Source organism: Drosophila takahashii, chromosome 3R (genome assembly GCF_030179915.1).
Source record: "Drosophila takahashii strain IR98-3 E-12201 chromosome 3R, DtakHiC1v2, whole genome shotgun sequence".
NCBI classification, from domain to species: domain Eukaryota; kingdom Metazoa; phylum Arthropoda; class Insecta; order Diptera; family Drosophilidae; genus Drosophila; species Drosophila takahashii.
Window position 1 is genome coordinate 7,026,124 of NC_091681.1, and position 19,958 is coordinate 7,046,081.

The 19,958-nt window shown below is 38.8% G+C and overlaps 1 protein-coding gene across 1 annotated transcript in view; it reads right to left on the bottom strand.

The window, feature by feature from the left end:
* Window positions 1-2,272: 2,272 nt before the first annotated feature.
* The window catches only part of LOC108060248 (uncharacterized), a 275,381-nt gene continuing 257,695 nt past the window's right edge, over window positions 2,273-19,958 (bottom strand). The window contains exons 8-15 of the mRNA XM_044394777.2: window positions 18,404-18,494; window positions 17,334-18,340; window positions 10,624-10,800; window positions 8,371-8,563; window positions 7,847-8,111; window positions 7,610-7,787; window positions 6,501-6,512; window positions 2,273-6,439 (exon numbers count right to left, since the gene is read on the bottom strand). Coding sequence (XP_044250712.1) covers window positions 5,284-6,439; window positions 6,501-6,512; window positions 7,610-7,787; window positions 7,847-8,111; window positions 8,371-8,563; window positions 10,624-10,800; window positions 17,334-18,340; window positions 18,404-18,494 — 3,079 coding nt within the window. The 3' untranslated portion in view covers window positions 2,273-5,283. The remainder of the gene's footprint in view (window positions 6,440-6,500; window positions 6,513-7,609; window positions 7,788-7,846; window positions 8,112-8,370; window positions 8,564-10,623; window positions 10,801-17,333; window positions 18,341-18,403; window positions 18,495-19,958) is intronic.

Here is a 19,958-nt window from a genome sequence, read left to right on the forward strand (position 1 = left end):
ATTTAAGACGTTTTAGATTAACTGTATAAACTGTCTTTAAAAAAAAAACTCGAAGATTTTTGGTTGTGTTATGGTCAAGCGAGTACACAAGTCACTGTATATTGCTGACTGAGTACTTTCGAACTCTTTCTTTGCTATCCTGACCGTGATCCTGGCCGGATTTTATTGGTCAAAGATTCAGTTTAAGCTACGAATTACTACCGTATTACTATTTACATCATAGGATGATTCATGAACGATGTATTCATCCGTATTGATCTTACTTCAAGAAGGAAAAACAAGCCTATGTTAATACTAGGTCCATGCTCAATAAATGGATGTTTTGGTACCATGTTTTTGGTCAATTTAGGTGTTTAGAAGACACATGACTTATAAAAAGGATTTCTTCTTACCCAATTTAACTTTGCCTTCACACATTCTCATAAGTTTGCGGGCATTCATTTGTAAGTTTTTTTGACGAGCCCTATGCCCTTGTAAATGTGTTTCGCATTTCGGATAGGATTTTTTTTTAAGTGCATGTTTTATAAATTTATTTATTGAAACATTATACAACTATTAAAATATTCGCTGATATTTTAAACACGTGTTTATACCCGTTACTCGTAGAGTAAAAGGGTATATTGTATTCGTGCAAAAGTATGTAACAGGTAGAAGGAAGCGTTTCCGACCCCATAAAGTATATATATTCTTGATCAGGATCACTAGCCGAGTCGATCTAGCCATGTCCGTCTGTCCGTCTGTCCGTCTGTCTGTCTGTCTGTCTGTCTGTCCGTCTGTCCGTATGAACGCTGAGATCTCGGAAACTATAAAAGCTAGAAGATTGACATTTTGCATGCAGATTCTAGGAGTTCCTACGCAGCGCAAGTTTGTTTCAAAAGGGTGCCACGCCCCCTCTAACGCCCACAATCGCATATATACGATTTTAAAAATTTCAATATTTTGGAAAAGTAAAAATGCAGTTTTATTGTGTTTATCAATACCTATCGAAATGTAGAAGAAATTTTTTAAATCGGACCATTCGTTAAAAAGTTACGGCGGATCAAAGTTTTTCTCCATCTCTTTCGCACTCCCTTTAGCTGAGTAACGGGTATCTGATAGTCGGGGCACCCGACTATAGCGTTCTCTCTTGTTTAGTTTATTTTTGGCCCTGATAAGATTCTTTGTGCTTTGTGATATAACATTTTTGAAGGAAAAATGGGCCAGGACTCGGTTTTTCTGTGTTATCCTTCAAAGTTTATGCCATTCTTAATGAAGATGATCCAAAACCTAACCAATCCAACCGGTTTTCATGACCGTTTTTCATCTAATATGTTTCTTTTTTGATTATTTTTCTTTTCCGACTTGGAAAATTTTCCACATGTCCTTGTATTGCCAAATGGTAATCAATTTGATGTCTGGATATCAGGAGAAGTTAGTTTTAGTCAAATCTCATAAAATATATCCTTTATACACAAGAATATTAGCGCATCGTAACGTTTTATTTAAAAAAAACGGAAGTGGTGCTATTATTTTTTTCGGCCTTTTTTGACTTTTTTTTTTTAAAATCTGAAAAAATTATATGTAGACAATATTTTCGATATCCGTATCAATTTTTTCAAATAGGTGGAATACTAATCAAGATAATAAAAAACACTTCTTATATAAAAATCCTCGTTTTCCACGTATTTCTTTAATATCACAGTGCAACATGAAAAATGTAACCGCAATTCTGATTTCATGGGCGGAAAGAACTCATCGAAATAAGCTAAAACCCATTTGGGTTTCTCTGGCTTAGCTCGCGTTTACCTTTTATAGCGAGTTAAAGTTTTACATACAAAAATTATTTTTTTTTTATTTATCTTCGACAATTACACCCAGGATGCGAGTAGACTACATTACAACTAAGCTATCGTAGAGCGGTTATAAAATATATCATAGACATGGAAAAATACCCTTCTCGTTTCCATGGAGAATCCTCGTTTTCCATACAGTATGTTTTCATTTAAAATTAACAACGATTGTCTTTAGAAAACTAAATTCACGTATGCGATGCTTATTCCATAAATATTTTTTTATTTATTTAATTATCTCTCTTTACTAGTTCCAACTTGAACTAAGTTCTAATTATTTCTTTGATTTTAAAAAGGAACATCATGTACACATATTTCTTAGTAGGTTACCTATTTACGTTTAGCTTCTATTTAATTGTATCGAAAACCCACACAAACTGAACAAAAACAAGAGAGAACGTTATAGTCGGGTGCCCCGATACCCGTTACTCAGGTAAAGGGAGTGCGAGGGAGAAAGCTTTGATCACGCATAAATTTTAAACGAATGGTCCGATTTGAAAATTTTTTTCTACATTTCGGTAGGTATTGATAAACACAGTAAAACTGCATTTTTACTTTTCCAAAATATTTAATTTTTTAAAATCGTATATAAGGGATTGTGGGCGTGGCACCTTCTTGAAACAAACTTGCGCTGCGTAAGAACTCCAAGAATCTTCATGCCAAATACCAATCCTCTAGCTTTTATAGTTTCCGAGATCTCAGCGTTCATACGGACGGACAGACGTACAGACGGACATGGCTTTCCTCTTAGTTATAAAAAAAATTTACAATACCCAAAAACCCAAGTTTCAGCAAGCTCCAAAACTGTATTTAGCGTTTGTCCAATTATTCGTTGAGCTAAAAAAATCGACACAAACGTGTAAATGCAAAAAAATGTCGAGTTCCTATTGATAATTATACCCGTTACTCGTAGAGTAAAAGGGTATATTGTATTTGTGTAAAAGTACACTCATAGAAATTTTTACCCTAAATCACCCTAAAAAACTGACTTTTCGCCCGTGGATTAAGAAAAATTTTTCTAAAAAACCTTATGGAAATTTGGTTTAATTTAGGGTGATTTTTCTTGAATTGAGAAACATTTTCCTGTTTTTAAGGTGATTTGCCCTTAGTTTAAGGCGTATTTTTCTGAAAGTAAGGGCAAATTTTCTGTTTTTAAAGGCAAATGCCCTAAAAATAGACAAATTAAAAAAAATCGTGTTTAAGCATGCTTTGCTGAATTTGGGGAGCATGTATTTCAATCGTGTATATTCTGAGAACTGGGACTGCTTTAATTAAACAACACTGGCGGAGGACGCCGTTTCATGTTATTGTATTGGTGTGTAGCTATATGGGCGCTGCGTTAAGGGGGGCCGACCTATACAGCACAACCGTTAGAACTGAAAAATCATATTTGTAAACGAATTAGGGAAATAAATATGAGGAGAAAAAACAACTTACTTTTGGTCACTCCGAGAATCGAACCCACGACCTCTCGGTTCAGAGTCTAACGTCCTACCGCTGCACCACAGACCCATCGCGCAAGGCGACGTACAAACTCTCTCTCACATCTTATTTTCTTGAGGTCTACGTTATAATTTGACTAAAGGCAACTAAACCGTATACTTTTTTCCTGACGACTGTGACAATTAGGGCGACAATTAGTTTTTGCCCGCAAACACAAAGTATGCTTTTAACTCAGAATTCCCATACGTTTTTAAGGTTTGATGACTACATTAATTTAAAATTCGGACGAAAAAATGTCCTTAGTATTATTACGTTTTAAAAAAAAAAAAAACATAAAAATCAAGTTGCATCACACAGGGTTCGAACCCACAACCCCACGACCTTAGTCCTCATGTAGCAAAGTTGAAAGCGCAAGTGATTAGACCGCTGGGCTACCGAATTTCACACTTTTGGAGTGATTTTTAAGTCGAATTGCCCATGTATTTGGAAAAATATTAGGAAAAAAATTAGGGCAGTTCGCCGTTGGATTCAGAAAAGGTCAAAACGAAGCAAATCGAAAAATATTACCCTAAATATTAGAAAAATGTAAAATTTAACCCTACAAAGTTATTTTATGGTCACCTGCCTTGAATTTATGGCAAATTTGTCGTGAAAATAGAAAAAAATTTCTCAGTTCAAGGGCGAAAATTTTTTTTGTTTTTTAATTTGATTTATTTTTGTAAGAAAGGTGAAAGTATAACAATAAATAAAACTAAAAAAAATATAGATTTAACCCATTTTGTTTAGTTTTTGTATGTTTTGGGTCCACCGAACCCATTCTTCTTAAGTATGTAATGTCTAAAGTAGAAAGAAGACTTTAAGAATGTTTCATCCAGAATGCTTTGCAACTAAGAGGCCAGTTTGCGTAGAAACGGAAAGACGAACCTGGCCTTTTTCTATGTTTGTCGGACCAGTAAATGGATATATGCTAGAACGTTTCGATTTAATAAATTAAGCATTTCCATAAACTATTAATTTCAAATATTCTCTGAATTAATTTAGTTCGATTTTGCTACTTTGTTAACATACAGTAAAGTTAGCTAATCCGCGTTCATTCGCATCTTAAAAATTAAAAGGGACTTTGTATTCGATTTGCCGTATCGCTATTTCTTAATATGGACAATGGACAGTGACTTGGGTACTAGAACCGTTTTTAACTAATGCTCAACTAAATTGTACTTTCATTTGCAGCTGGAACCATGCTGGTGTGCATCGAGGTACTTTGCGTTCCACATCACAACTTTTGCAAATCATTTACATTCACATATTCACACCGCACTTTACGGGCTGGTTAAAATCGATGGGGAAATGTAATCCTGGACACTTTTCAGCTAGATCTCGCTCTACCTTTTTACCCAAGAAAAAGTTTTTTACCCAAGAAAAAGTTAAGAGTAATGTTTAAAGCATCATAATCTCTAATAAAGTGCAACAAATTTGAAGATATCGTTAAATATTTGTTATTTATTTTAGCCATTATTTCTGGGTAAAGCTAAGAACAAACGATCAATTACACTGTGGAACAATATGAATGCTTTTTAATTTTACCTCGATTTTGCGATTTTTTTAAAGGAAGAAACAAATTCTAGAAAACAAAGTCAAAAACATAAAAGTATACAGCTGCGGTCAAAATAGTAGTAGCGTTGCCGCCCTGTGTTTCAAAAGCATCCATCGAGGAAAATTTTAGATGTTGCACAGTGTTATTGAAACAAAGTCAATGCCATACTTTTGGAAAACACGCAAAGCAATTTAAGATAATTTTGTTAAAATAATTAAACGACTGAAATTAATTTGTGCCAGTTGAGTCACATTTTTGTATCGCATCTGTTATAAACTCGTCAGTGGAGCAAGGATGTAAGGACACATTTCCCTCATACGACATCCCGCCCATTCACACACTCGCACATTCAAACTGGGTTCGGATGAGACCTAAAGCTTTGATCGGCCCCCTATCTTGGAGACCTTAGATTGTGCCCTATCTGCTCAGCAGCTGATCCACATTGAGGGTTAGCTCTGGCCCTGGTTGGGTGCCATTATTGTTGTTGGCCGCTTCTTGGGACTGGGAGCCACTGTTGGCACTATTGCTGCCGTGGCTGAAAATCCGATTCAAGGTCCTGGAAGGAGCCGGCGATGTGGGAGCGGAGAGCTGGGGCGGACTGATGGGCGGGAGAGGCGGCGACTGCGCCTCCAGCGTCGAGGGCGGACTGCGGTTGAGGTTGCTGTCCAGGCTACTGTGGTGCTGCGAGGAGGCCGGCGACAGCGGGATTTCCTCAATTTTTTCCAGATCCTGGGTGATAGAGGCGGAGTTCTGCTTGTGGGCCCGCGTCAGCGTACCCTTGGGACTTCTGGAGGTGTCGTGCAAGAGGGGTATGTCCAACATAGAGCTCTTTACCCCCCCACCACCACCCCCCACTAAGGCCGAGTAAGTTGTGGCCTGCAGGGAGTGCTGGTGGTGCTGCTGCTCTCCCTTCGCCTGCTGGTCATCGCGATCCAAGCTGAACTGCCGACGCAGCAGGCGAGTGGAGCCGGGCTTGCTGTCGAACCGGGCGGCAGCTCCCCCACAGGCGCTTCCGGTTCCGACTATCGAGGGGCAGCCGCCGCCGCCCCCCTGGCCGCTTCCCGCTCCGCCCCCCGCACTGCCATATAGGTATTTGCCATCGTAGAACTGCGTAAGATTACTCTCGCTGGGACTGAGGCATTTGTAATGATTGTATGGCGAGCTGAGGTCCATCATCTCCTCGATCTTTTTGTACAGGCGGGAACTGGAACCTCCCGTGGAATTGGGTAGCCGATTGAAGCTGTTCGGGTTGAGCAGATTATCCGGCGTCAGTTCGGAGAGCTTGCGTGACTGAGGACTTGTACTGCTGGGCGTCGTCTTTCCCGGAAACTCCGGACAGAGGGTCGCATTGGGGCTAATTGTATTGGTGGAATTGGAGTCCAGGGAGTACGAGTTGGGGAGATTGGCGCCGGAACCCAGGTCTGCGTTGGTAGGTGGGGTTATCTCAACCTTTACCTCTACGGATTCCCCAGCCAGAGAGGAGCTCTGGGAAGATGAAGGATTAGTGCTCGTCCGAGATTTGTTGGCCTGCGCCTTCAGGGTTATCGAGTTGCGTATCAGGGACTCATCCAATCTGTGGAAGACCATTGAAAAGTGATTACTATACAGCTAAAATAAAATAAGTTTCAACATACCCGTGCGACTCTCTAATTGAATTGAAGGAATGCAGCAGTAGGATTGAAACATTTGATTACATAACAATTAACAAAGTTTGATTATAAATGGTAAAGTCAAACTGATCCTAAAATTGTATTGTTTTAACTTTTTGATATCACTGTGGACGGCAGTCCACGTAGTGACGAAGCGCACCAGGAGAGTGTGTGGAAGAAATAAAAATCTGCTGTGATGGTCCGATCGTAATCGAAAGGTATCGCAAAATTGTAATGGATTAAATACCAAGACTTTAAGAAAATCAATTGGCTTGGAAGAGAGAGCGGTGAAAGTGAAAATTTCGAAATTTGGAGCTGTTGGGTCCGGTGGGGATAAATGCGCCTCGCGCTACCTGTCGAATGAGAAGTCATATGATAAAATACGATGCTCGATACCCAATACAAGATTTTCTTCTTCTTCCAAAAATAATAATTTAATTCTGTTTGTCAGTCTGTCCCAAAACTTTGGTTTAAAGTCCTGAAAATTTTTTATGGTGTTACACCGCTCGTTATATGAAACATTAGTTCTACCACTTTTGGAAAAACTCGCTAGTTTAGCGGGAAAACATTTATAGGATAAATTTGTAAGCCATCTTTTCCTCTTCGGCACGCTGCAATTGAAAGTGCCTGTGAAAGTAAAAAATAAGGCTGGAATAGTTTGCTAGGGCGGGCCGAATGAGAAAATTTTAGAAAGTGTATTTAATGACGAGTGTAATAATTTTTCGTCACAAATGTTAATATCAAAACTTTTGTATGTTGAAGGTCGCACCTCGACACTAGTTTTTAACCTCGTTAAGAGGTGTTTTTATTCGATCTTTAATTTTTGGAAATATACATTTTTTAACATTTCAGAATTTTTAAAAAAATTTAAACAAAATCGGTCGATTAAATAGCTACTACGGAAAGGGTGAGATAATTGTAGATCTTTGATTTTAATGATATTCTCTAGTACTCTGGAGTTCTTGGTCATATAGCTGTCATAGAAACGATCTGCAAGGGTATATAAACTGGTTTGTCGAACTAAGCTTCATTACTTACGTCATTACAAAAGGCATAGTCTCTTTCAAAATGACTACTGATTGATATATGCTCACCCAATAGGCGGTGGTGCTGGCAGCAGCTTATCGAATCCTTTTTTCCCCAGCAGCCAAAAGGTGTTCATCATGCCTTTGCCCTTAATGTCGATAAGACCCCTTGGCTCGATGGCATAGCCGCCACGAGCCTCCAGTCGATCCCTTGTCTCCTGGGACATATGGATGCGCCAAGAGGATCCTAAAATAATGATTAATTCGCGTGAAAGTTGGCTATCAAGAAAGCTATTCAACAATTACCGGTTGACTCCATTCGCGAGGCCGTGTTGACGGTGTCTCCAAATAAACAATACCTCGGCATCGTAAGACCAACCACCCCGGCACAACAGGGACCTGTATGGAGGCCAATTCTAAGTTGGAGCGGAACTCCGGGCAGATGCTTCACGTTAAAGCGACCACTCTGATGCAGCAGGTCTAAGGCCATGGTAGCTATCTGCTCGGCATGATCAGGTATTTTCACGGGAAGACCGCTCACCACCATATAGGCATCACCGATTGTCTCCACCTATCCAAAGAAGTGGCATAAAATTAAATACTTGTCTCTCCTTTAATCAGATTAAATTAAGTAGATCTTAACTTCTATACTTATAATTGGCTATTATTTAAAACCAATAAAAATCTGGCGTTGCGAGGAAAACATAAAAAACTAAAATGTGTCATTGAAACGAAAAATTTTTAATTATTAGAATATATTCCACACCTCGTAATATTAAAAAAAAGCTAAATTTTCAGTTGTTCTGTGTAATAAAAATATATCCACTTACCTTATACACATTATAGGCATTGATCGTGGCATCGAAGATCGTGTAGAGATCGTTGAGCAAATCCACAACCTGCACGGGACTGCAATGTGCGGCGATTGTTGTAAAACCAACAATATCGCTAAAGTATATGGTCACGTCGGAAAATTCTTCCGGGTCGACGGCCAAGCCCATCTTCAGTTTTTCAGCAACAGAGCTGGCCATAGGAATTGATATATATTTTAAACAGATAAGAGACGTTCCATATCAACCCGGCCACCCACTTTTTATACCCGTTACTCGTAGAGTAAAAGGGAGAGGGAAGCGTTTTCGACCCAATAAAGTATATTAATTCTTGATCAGGATCACTAAGGGACACCAACCCGACTATAGCGTTTTCTCTTTTTTTTTTTTTGTATGTGGACAGTACCACATTGATTGCAAAGCCCCTGTCTTCCAATATTTTACCTCATACCTATTTTGTCAATGTTACCACTCTTTCGCCGTATATTCGCGCTGAAAAGAAAACACAAAATCATTTTTATCCTGCGAGCGGAAGACAATTTTCATGGTTCAAAAGCAGAAAAATCTGTCTTTCCATGGCCGATTACGAGAAAAAAAATTTTATTAGACCGTAGATGACCAAGCGATAGCGTTTTTAAAGTCTAAAAGTAGGATTTCGTCCAAAGGGCCAGTCTGCAAAAGTAGCATTATTATACCCGTTACTTGTAGAGTAAAAGGGTATATTGTATTCCTGCAAAAGTATATAACAGCTAGAAGGAAGCGTTTCCGACCCCATAAAGTATATATATTCTTGATCAGGGTCACTAGCCGGGTCGATCTAGCCATGTCCGTCTGTCCGTCCGTATGAACTCTGAGATCTCGGAAACTACAAAAGCTAGAAGGTTGAGATTTTCCACACATATTCTTGGGCCTCCTACGCAGCGCAAGTTTATTTCAGCCGAGCGCCACGCCCCCTCTAACGCCCACAATCGCCCACTAACGATTTTAAAATGGGTCCTGCACCCACATCTTTAAAGATTTCCGAGAAGTATAAATGCAATTTTGTTGTGTATATTTATACCTATCGAAATGTAGAAGACATTTTTCAAATCGGAGCATCCATTAAAAAGTTATACGCATTCAAAATTGTCAATATATATCTATCTCCCTCGCACTCCCTTTGGCTGAGTTACGATTATTAGTCGAGACACCAACCCGAGTACAGCGTTTGCACTCCCTTTAGCTGAGTGACGGGTATTAGATAGTCGGGACACCAACCCGACTATAGCGTTCTCTCTTGTATTTTTCTCAAAAAGCCAAAATTTAACGGATTTTATGCCACTGCTTTCAAAGTGGGATCTATTTTGTGCAATTATAAATATTGCACACAAAAAAATTTGCTTGGTAAAATTGACCAACAAAGATAGTTACGTAACTATTAAAATAGTTACGTGTATTTTGTTTTTGCTTTGGGTTTGTGTCTTTGCTAATTGTGTGTATTTTGTTGTTGTAAAATGACTATTTACTTAGTAGAATTGACAATTTTGCTGGTTGGGGCCCGTTTGACAATTATTACAGTTGATTTTACCAAGTTTTTTTTTTGTGTGTGGAAGCAAGGGGCTTTGCAATCAATGTGGTACTGTCCACATACAAAAGAAAAAGGGGCCAACCACCCTCCCTTTTTATACCCGTTACTCGTAGAGTAAAAGGGTATATTGTATTCCTGCAAAAGTATGTAACAGGGAGAAGGAAGCGTTTCCAACCCTATAAAGTATATATATTCTTGATCAGGATCACTAGCCGAGTCGATATAGCCATGTCCGGCCGTCCGTCCGTCTGTCCGTCCGTATGAACGCTGAGATCTCGGAAACTACAAAAGCTAGAAGGTTGAGATTTTCTACACATATTCTTGGGCTTCCTACGCAGCGTAAGTTTATTTCAGCCGAGCGCCACGCCCCCTCTAACGCCCACAATCGCCCACTAACGATTTTAAAATGGGTCCTGCGCCCACATCTTTAAAGATTTCCGAGAATTATAAATGCAATTTGTTGTGTATATTTATACCTATCGAAATGTAGAAGACATTTTTCAAATCGGACCATTCATTAAAAAGTTATACGCAATCAAATAAATGTTATATATCCATCTCCCTCGCACTTCCTTTAGGCGAGTGACGGGTATTAGATAGTCGGGACACCAACCCGACTATAGCGTTCACTCTTGTTTTTTCTTTTGATTGATATAGAACGTAGTGGCACAGTGACGGGACTTTACCTTGGCAACATGCGATTCAGCAGCTGTTCAGTCTTCTTTCGTTCAATGTCCAGTTGCTCGGTGCGTTCCCGAATTAACTCCTCCAAGTTGTTCGAGTACTTCTCGAGCATTTGAAACATGGTGTCAACAAAGTTCACCTTTCGTCCATGGTTCAGCATCTTAAAGCGCTCATAAACGCTTAGAGGCAAGAAGTTAGTATGAAATTAAACAATGAAATAATTACTCATGTTAGAACAAAAATTGCGCTAACTTTGACTGTTTTTCCCGTTATCAGGACCCAAAAACACGTCGATATATAAAGTTAGACCTATTACACAGGCCGACAAAATGTGACATGGGTCGGTGTCCAGGCCTGCCACCATTTTATTTCGATAAATTAGGCTTTTCTAAGCATAAGTTGCCACTACGCCTATAGTCCATCAGCTCTGGTATTTGCGGTATCTTTCATTTAAGAAAATCACAAAATTTCTTCGGCTTTTGGGATATATCTTCAAGAGTGGTCAACCAATTTTGGTAATCTTTTCCGAATTAAATAGTTACATGTCTCTTTTATACGGTCGTTTTGGAAAATTCAATCTAACTGAACCACAAGAGAAGGTGGGCGCATTTAAAATTTTAAAGTCACAGCAAAGTTTAAAAATCTTCATTTGTGAACAGCGTTTAAAAATTAAATAAAAATATTTTCTTCTACAATGCATTTTTGATCCAAAGACACCTTATGTCCCTAATTTTTAGGACACTCATCAGGCTTTTGTGTATTGTTTAGGAATTTTTAAAATTGTTTTTCTTACTTCCTTCACAGTGACGATTCACAAACAGTGCCCAAACCTGTCACAATTTTAAATAACATATTTCTAAACGATCTAAGTAGTTTTGCTTTGAAAATAAGCACATGAGCGTAGCCTACTAATCTTTGGGGGTTGAAATGCCTGAAGTGTAATCCCCCTCCAGCTTTTAACTTACGCCCATGTATAAATATTTTTAAAGCAAGGGTAACTTGTGCTCAAAAATAGTTATGCGTTACGTAAAATAGTGACAGGTTTGGGCACTGTTTGTGAATTGTCACTGTGAAGAAAGTAAGAAAAACAATTTTAAAAATTCCAAAACAATTCACAAAAACCTGATGCGTGTCCTAAAAATTAAGGACATAAGGTGTCTTTGGATCAAAAATGCATTGTAGAAGAAAATATTTTTATTTAATTTTTAAACGCTGTTCACAAATGAAGATTTTTAAACTTTGCTGTGACTTTAAAATTTTGAATGCGCCCACCTCCTCTTGTGGGTGAGTTAGATTGAATTTCCAAAACGACCGTATAAAAGGGACATGTAACTATTTAATTCGGAAAAGATTACCAAAATTGGTTGACCACTCTTGAAGATATATCCCAAAAGCCGAATAAATTTTGTGATTTTCTTAAATTAAAGATACCGCAAATACCAGAGCTGATGGACTATAGGCGTAGTGGCAACTTATGCTTAGAATAGCCTAATTTATCGAAATAAAATGGTGGCAGGCCTGGACATCGACCCATGTCACATTTTGTCGGCCTGTGTTATAATAGGGAAGGTTAGACTAGGGAAATAATTTTTCTTGTTTATTTTTCGGAAAAAATTATTTATTTTTGAGTATGTCAAGAACTAACCGTTTCCCTTTGTTTTGAAAATATACGAAAAGTAGGAAAAAAATTTGGATTAACAATAAAAATATTTAGATGAAAAATACTTTTACTTTTACTTTTGAAACAAATATCATATAAGCCGGTCAAGATTTATCAATTTTAAATTCTGATTTTGCTTAAAAGCAGGGACCGAAAATAATGATTATTTTTTTTGGGTAAAAAAGAAAAATCACCACTTAATGATTATTTTGTAAGCGAAAAAAATATCGCTCAGAAATAATGATTATTTTGTGAGTGATATTATTTCGCTTAAAATATCACTCAAAGTGTGATTGAAGCCGTCCTACGCGGAATTTTACAATTATTTAAATGTGCACTTGTAGGTAGAAGTCTTAAGATCAAGCAACCAATCCTACAAATTAGTTTAAGGCAAGTGCTATCAGGAAAAATTAAGACTTCTTTAATATTAATGGACTAGGTGTTTTCATTGAATTTTGTTTTTAAACATTTTTAATGTCTCGTCCGTAATCAAAAGACCTCATTTTTTCTTTTCACTAGTCCAATTTGCGACACATATAAACCAGCTTTTATGCCTAAAGCAAGGATATTTGGAACAAATTAATACAAATTTTTGACACTACAAATTAGCGCATTAATATTTTTAAAAAAATTTTAAAGTCTGTCGCGTCCGTAATTTTAATTTTTTATTACTAGAAAACAATTGTTCATAATTTTTTTTGTGAAGTTTATTGTTTTATTTGAAGCTATGAAAAACGTCGAATGTCTTGCGTTTCATGAACTTTATTTAATAATATTTATATAATTTACAACAAATTTTGCTATCAGAGAGAAAACACTTATCAAGTCCTTTAGAATTATTTCAATATGCTCGAGAATAAATCTTCTTTACATTACAGATTCCAAAATACACCATGCATCCATTACCAGACAATAAGAAATTTGTATGGGCCTTACAGCCTTTCCAACTAAAAACATAATTTAATAAAATACTCTATACGTGCAACATATTTCTGGGATTAACTTTTTTTAAAAAGGGATATATTTTTTAACAATTTCTGCACTTACTAGCAGAATTTAATTAAACTCTAACCACTTTGTCATATAATTTTCATAGAACAAGCTATATAAAAACTATGTTTCTATTAGAAAGAGGTGAATAAGGCTAAAATAATTTAACCAAACTTTCAGTACGAACTTTAGTAACACGTATAATAGCTCTGCAACATTTTATTTTTGCACTAGTTTTAGCAAAAAATACGCTGAATGTTTTGCCACCGAACTTGCTTTGATGTGTTCTCTTACTCAGCAGGTATTCTGGAAAAAAAACCCAAAATAATACGCCCTCCAGTTTCGCAGAATTTAAGGTTTTTCTAAACTTTTCAATATTGCAGTTCTATTTTTGTCGCGTCCGTATTGCACTTATTTTATTTTATTTCTAAAAACTGGCTGGACAGATAATTTTCATTTTTTCACCATAAATACAAGAGCGTCTGAGCTATCAAACAAAAATATAAAAAGTAAAAAATGTATACTGCGTCACTGTTATTTTTAAAGCTAAGAAAAAAATTAATTTTCTTTGTATAAACCGCTAAAGAAGCGGTTGTTTTTGCACAAAAAAAAATTTTCTGTGGGAATCGAACTCGTGCTTACAGCAAGGGGGACCAACACACTAACACCCAACCCATATGTCGGGTGGGATCTATGTGGAATAGTTCATAACATCTTGTCAAGTCGTTTTGCTAATATATAATGACATAAATTCCTAAGGATGCCACAACTTTTTGTATTTATGCATACCTCTTGTAAACTAATAACCGCGTTTTCGAAAGTTTATACAAAGAAAACACCTTATTTTATTAATTCAATATGTGCTCCGTGGTTCTACCTACAAGCACAAATTTAAATCTTTCTAAAATTCCGTACAGAACGGCTGCAATCGCACTTTGAGTGATATTTTTTAGAGAAATAAAATCGCTCACATAATAATCATTATTTCTGAGCGATGTTTTTTTCGCTTACAAATAATCATTAAATGGTAATTTTTATTTTTTCACTTGTAAAGAAGCTACTACGGCCGGGGTGATCCTCAGCGGCCCAGAGTTCCCCACAAAATTTATAATATTCTGAGACGGCCAAGACATAAGACGCCAATGATTTGTCTGGGGTTTCTTAGAGGGGAACGAACAAGGTGGGGTTGTTAGGGACTATGCGGAGCCAGCGGGGCTATCGGCGGCTACTGCTGTGGCCCGGAATGCTCCAGCGGCCAATGCCTCTGTCCGGCCCGGAATAATCCAGCGGCGCGTGCACGAGTCGGCGCCCGGAAATTGTCCAGCGGCCCGTGCTCAAGCCTGTACCCGGAATAATCCAGCGGTCAGCGCTCAAGCCTGTACCCGGAAATGGTCAAGCGGTCACAGGAAGAAGGATCAGGCACGAGTCCTAGTTGAAGGTCCCGGGGTACGCGAGGAAAAGAAGAGGGGTGATCTATTCGTCCTTTTATTTGTTCCGAAGGTTCTAGCAGTTCCATTGTTGGCCGGCGGCCATGCTCACCCGTAGGGGAGCGCCTCGATGTGCGTCCTCTGGTTACTTGTCACTTTCGCGTCCGATCACTTCGCTGGTTTACTTTCGACTCCCTTCCCTTTTTCTGATCGTGATTCCTGGGACCTAATTCTGCCGAAAACTCCGGGACAGCGATGCTTTGCGCGAGAGCGCTGTTTTAAACTTCGGCGACAGCGCTGCTGAAAACTTTGGCGGCAGAGCTGCTCGCGTCGCTGGTGGTCTCTTTCGCTCCTTGGCTTGTAGGAGCGGCGCGGCTGCCGTTTTTGATCGGTGCTTGCTCTTCGTCTCTTAGTTCTCTTTCCCAGCGGCGAAAATTGCCATTACAAAATGGATTACGAATGCATTACTTCTCCTCTCGTAATAGAGAAACAATGGATTACAACATGGATTACTTTGCCATAGGCATGGCCGCCTTGTAATGTGGTCGGGAGACAATTTGCATTACTAGTAATGGGAAAAGTATGCTAGGGCCGAATCACCTTCGGGTCTCCATTACGAATTCAATATACTTTTCCGAAATTGTAATGCAAAATGTAGACGGACTAGAGAAAATTCAACATGCAATTTGAAAAACGTATGCTGAGTTGTAATGCATGTTCATTTATGAAAACAAAAAATATTCTTTCCTCATGTAGGAATTGAACATGGGTATTATTGTATAATGGATGGAAAGGCTAACCGCTCGGCCATTGTCTGTGCTTTTTTTAGTTCGTCAAACTATATTTAGAATGCATGCTGTTATTATTAAAGTTCCGAAGCTCAAACGTGAGGGAGGGGAAACGAAAAACGAACACATAGACAATAATTATACCCGTTACTCGTAGAGTAAAAGGGTATATTGTATTCGTGCAAAAGTATGTAACAGGTAGAAGGAAGCGTTTCCGACCCCATAAAGTATATATATTCTTGATCAGGATCACTAGCCGAGTCGATCTAGCCATGTCCGTCTGTCCGTCTGTCCGTCTGTCTGTCTGTCTGTCTGTCTGTCTGTCTGTCTGTCCGTCTGTCCGTATGAACGCTGAGATCTCGGAAACTATAAAAGCTAGAAGATTGGCATTTTGCATGCAGATTCTGGGAGTTCCTACGCAGCGCAAGTTTATTTCAAAAAGGTGCCACGCCCCCTCTAACGCCCACTAGCCCTCTCTATCGCCCACAGTTTTGAAGCTATTATGAAAATAGTAACTGATATGTATTTGTTTCGTCAATACATATCGATTGGCCAAGTAAAAGTTTGCCACGCCCACTCTAACGCCCGCAAAACCCATTTAACGCTTAAACCTGTCTAGCGCCTACATTTCCGCCTTTCATGGCCAGTAGTACCAATATCTTGGGGTAGATGGCTCAATTCAATATACAATAGCGCCATCTATTCAGATGGTTAATTTGAACTTTTTGTCCTTTTTTTCTGTGGTCACACTAATTCACAATATGTTATTGCAAATTTTAAATTATTTGAAAAGGGCGCGCATTTTGTCTCTTTTTGCTCGTATTCGTTTTTCACAAGTGCATTCACCTGCGCTAGAGAGAGACGGAAGATGTGCTAGGCAGAATTGAAAGTTTTAGAAGGCCTCCACGTGGAGTTCCCTGGGTAAAAAACGGGAGCTAATTCCAGCTTCGAAAAACAAAAAAGGAGGCATATTTCTATTAAGTTGTTTAGCTGAGTAACGGGTATCTAATAGTCGAGGCACTCGATTATAGCGTTCTCTCTTGTTTTTATGTGTGTTTGTGATTTTTGACGAAGGGAAATCGTTAGCGAACGAAAAAACGAAGTCATAGGAGCCCTGATTACAACTTCTCTAACGAAAAGCAGCGATAGTAATCGGTTACATTTTCTTTACATGTAATGCATTTTTTCTCCAGACCCCATTCGCCTGTTCGCCGCTGGGTTGTACTTCTAGTTCTCTTTGTACTTCTAGTTCTCTTAACATATAACTGACTTTGTGGCCTCGTGCCCTCTTAAATTAGATAACGTGTGGCTTCGTGCCCTCTTAAATTAGATAACGTGTGGCTTCGTGCCCTATTAAACTAAATCTTATGCTAATGCGCTTATATACTTATGTCAAATTTGTGACTTCGTCACACACTTATAATGATTACGGTCCCTGCTTAAAAGTGTTTTTTCCGTTAAAGCATTTTTTTCAATATTTTAAATGTAAGTATCGGCTACGATGATATTTTTGTCAAAAATTAAACGAAATACCAGTAATTTTTTTTTGCGAATGCGGTTTTAGGCATATAGGCATATTTTTTGGAGAAAATGGCCTAGGATGGCCCATAGATTGTGTTCGCCCAAACGATTTATAACGTTTGTCGCGTCCATACAAATGTTCCAAATTCAAAACAACCGAGATACTTATGATAAAAAACAGCATTTTTCTCTTGCAAATGCGGAGGGTCAAACGAGGTTTTTGAGACATCGTTTCTTTAGCAATATTGCTAAGAATTGTTCTTAGATTAGCAGACCCCCAAATCGACCCCCCAAATATACATACATATGTATGTACTCTTACTTACGAGTTAAAATCGGGACGCATGTCGGGCTGCTCCGCCCAGCACTGGCGCATGATATTGATGGCCTCCGGCGGAGCGGCTCCTTTGGAAACAGAGGGCCGAATCAGGGGCGGAGGCTTCTTGATTTTGGCTATTATTTCCTCCGGAGCCAGGGAGAGCATACAGTAGGGCTCCCCCCTGACTACCACCTCCTGCATGATGATTCCAAAGGAGTAGACGTCTCCGAGTTGGGTCCCTAACTGAATACGTCCGTGCTGGTGGTGATGGTGGTGTTGCTGCTGGTGGTGCTTCATGCTCCGTAGGAGTTCTGGAGCTGTCCACAGCAGCTCCTTGGCACTTCTGGGCCTTGGCGGGAGTCCCTGCGATTCGTAAAAAGAGTTCAATCCGTAGTCAGTGATCTTCAAGACCCATCGGGCGTCCACTACGCAGTTTCTGGAGGTCAAGGCTCCATGAACCCTCAAGGGAGAGGTGTGCAGGTATCGCATACCCCTCACCAGATCGGTGAGTAAGCTCAGCCGGAATGACCAGTCCAGTTTGATCTCATCCATGATTAGCACATCCTGTAGCGATCCCCTGGAGCAGTAATCGAAGACCATGGCCGTCCGATTGGGATCGGATAACCATCCAATCAAGGGGTTGATATTTTCGTGCCTCAGGCCATGGGCCATAACCAGTAGATCCATCGCTTTGGTACGCAACTCTGCGGAACCGTTCATATGCACCTCCTTCAGCTGCACAAGATCACCATTGTATCGAGCTCTCATGTCTAAATGGGCAGGATTGTGCCTGGCCAAACTGCCCGTTGCGGAGGAGGCACCTTTCCCGTTCGCCGTGGCTGTGATGCCTGAGCCTGAACTTCCCGGACCAGCTGCACCCGGTATCACAAATCCTAGATTCTTAAGAGAGCCTATGGAGCCTTTCAGGAGATCCGGTTTATCTACTTCAGGCCCACCAAACTCCTGCAGCTGCTGTAGCCAACAACAGAGCATGGCCTCTATACCCTCATCAACCTGAAAAACGATACATTATAAATAAAGTGGGCCGAGGAATTAGAAAAGAATTTCGGTGCTCACCCTTCGAGAATCCACGGGGAAGACAAAGTCGCTGGCCGAAAGAACTATCTTGTTCGGACCTTTGGAGAGCCGCTTCCGTAAAAAGTAGTTTCTGCACGAGTTAGAAAAATTAAGAATGAATTAAATGTTAAAATATCTTCCTATAATACCTATTATAATAATAATTAATAATAATTTATTTAATAATAATAAATAAATATTTATTTAAATTTTCAGTTTGAAGAGATGCTGATTTTGAATTTTTTTACTCTACAATAATCTGAATCTTGCGATTTATGAACTGATGCACCCAAGGATTTATAAACATCGCTACATCTCCTTTTCTACCCACTCTGTTTATTCTCGTCTTTGTCCAGCAGTCTATTCCGGCCGTATATATTAGGTGCCCTGTTTTGTTTTGTGTCGCGCTTGCTAATTAAATTTTCATGAGTTGCATTTCACCTGACGGAGCTGGACAACAAAAATATTGCGGTTAATTGCGCATGTTTGCTAGTTTAAATCAGGGATGTTCTTAATGAGGCTGGCTAACAGAACACATTGCCAACCTGATGAAGGCAATTAATTAAAACAATTAATATCCGTCACTCGGCTAAATGAAGTGCGAGGGAGATGGATATATAATTTTTTTTTTTTGCGTATAACTTTTTTATAATTGGTCCGATTTGAAACAAGAAAGGAAGCTAGCGTCGGCAAGCCGAGGCTTATATACCCTTGCATATCATTCAATTAATTTACAAATTGCAAAAATTTTAAATTTTCTATTATTTTACATTAATTTTTCGATCGTTTCTATGGCAGCTATATGATATAGTAGTTCGATCTTTTTAAACTTAAAATCGAAATTAGGAAATATTAAAAAAATTTCATATCCCAGAGTAGAAGAGAATGTAATAAAAATCAACAGAGATATAATTTTTTTCCTATTAATTTCCATTTAATTTTTCGACCGTTCCTTTGGCAGCTATATGATATAGTGATCCGATTTTTTAAATATTTAATTCGAAATTCAGAAATATATAAAAAATAACATTCCCAAGAGTAGAAGGTAATATTTGAAAAACACCGAAGCTAGAATTTTTTAACGTTTTTTTTCCGATCCTTCCTATGGGAGCTATAAGATATAGTTGTCCGATCCGGTCGGTTCCGACATATATACTACCTGCAATAGAAAGAAGACTTTTGGGAAAGTTACATCCCGATAGCTCAAAAACTGAGAGACTAGTTTGCGTAGAAACAGACGGACAGACGGACGGACAGACGGACATGGCTAGATTGACTCGTCTAGTGATGCTGATCAAGAATATGTATACTTTATGAGGTCGGAAACGTCTCCTTCCCTGCGTTGCAAACTTCTGACTGAAATCATAATACCTTCTGCAAGGGTATAAAATGTTTTCTACATTTCGATAGGTAAACATATACACAACGAAATTGCATTTATACTTCTCGGAAATCTTTAAAATTAATTTCGGTTTTTAGGCGTGTATTTTTAATGAAGCCATTTATGCCAGCGTTTTTGGATTTTTTTCAACTTTTTCAAGTTTGACGAAGTGTA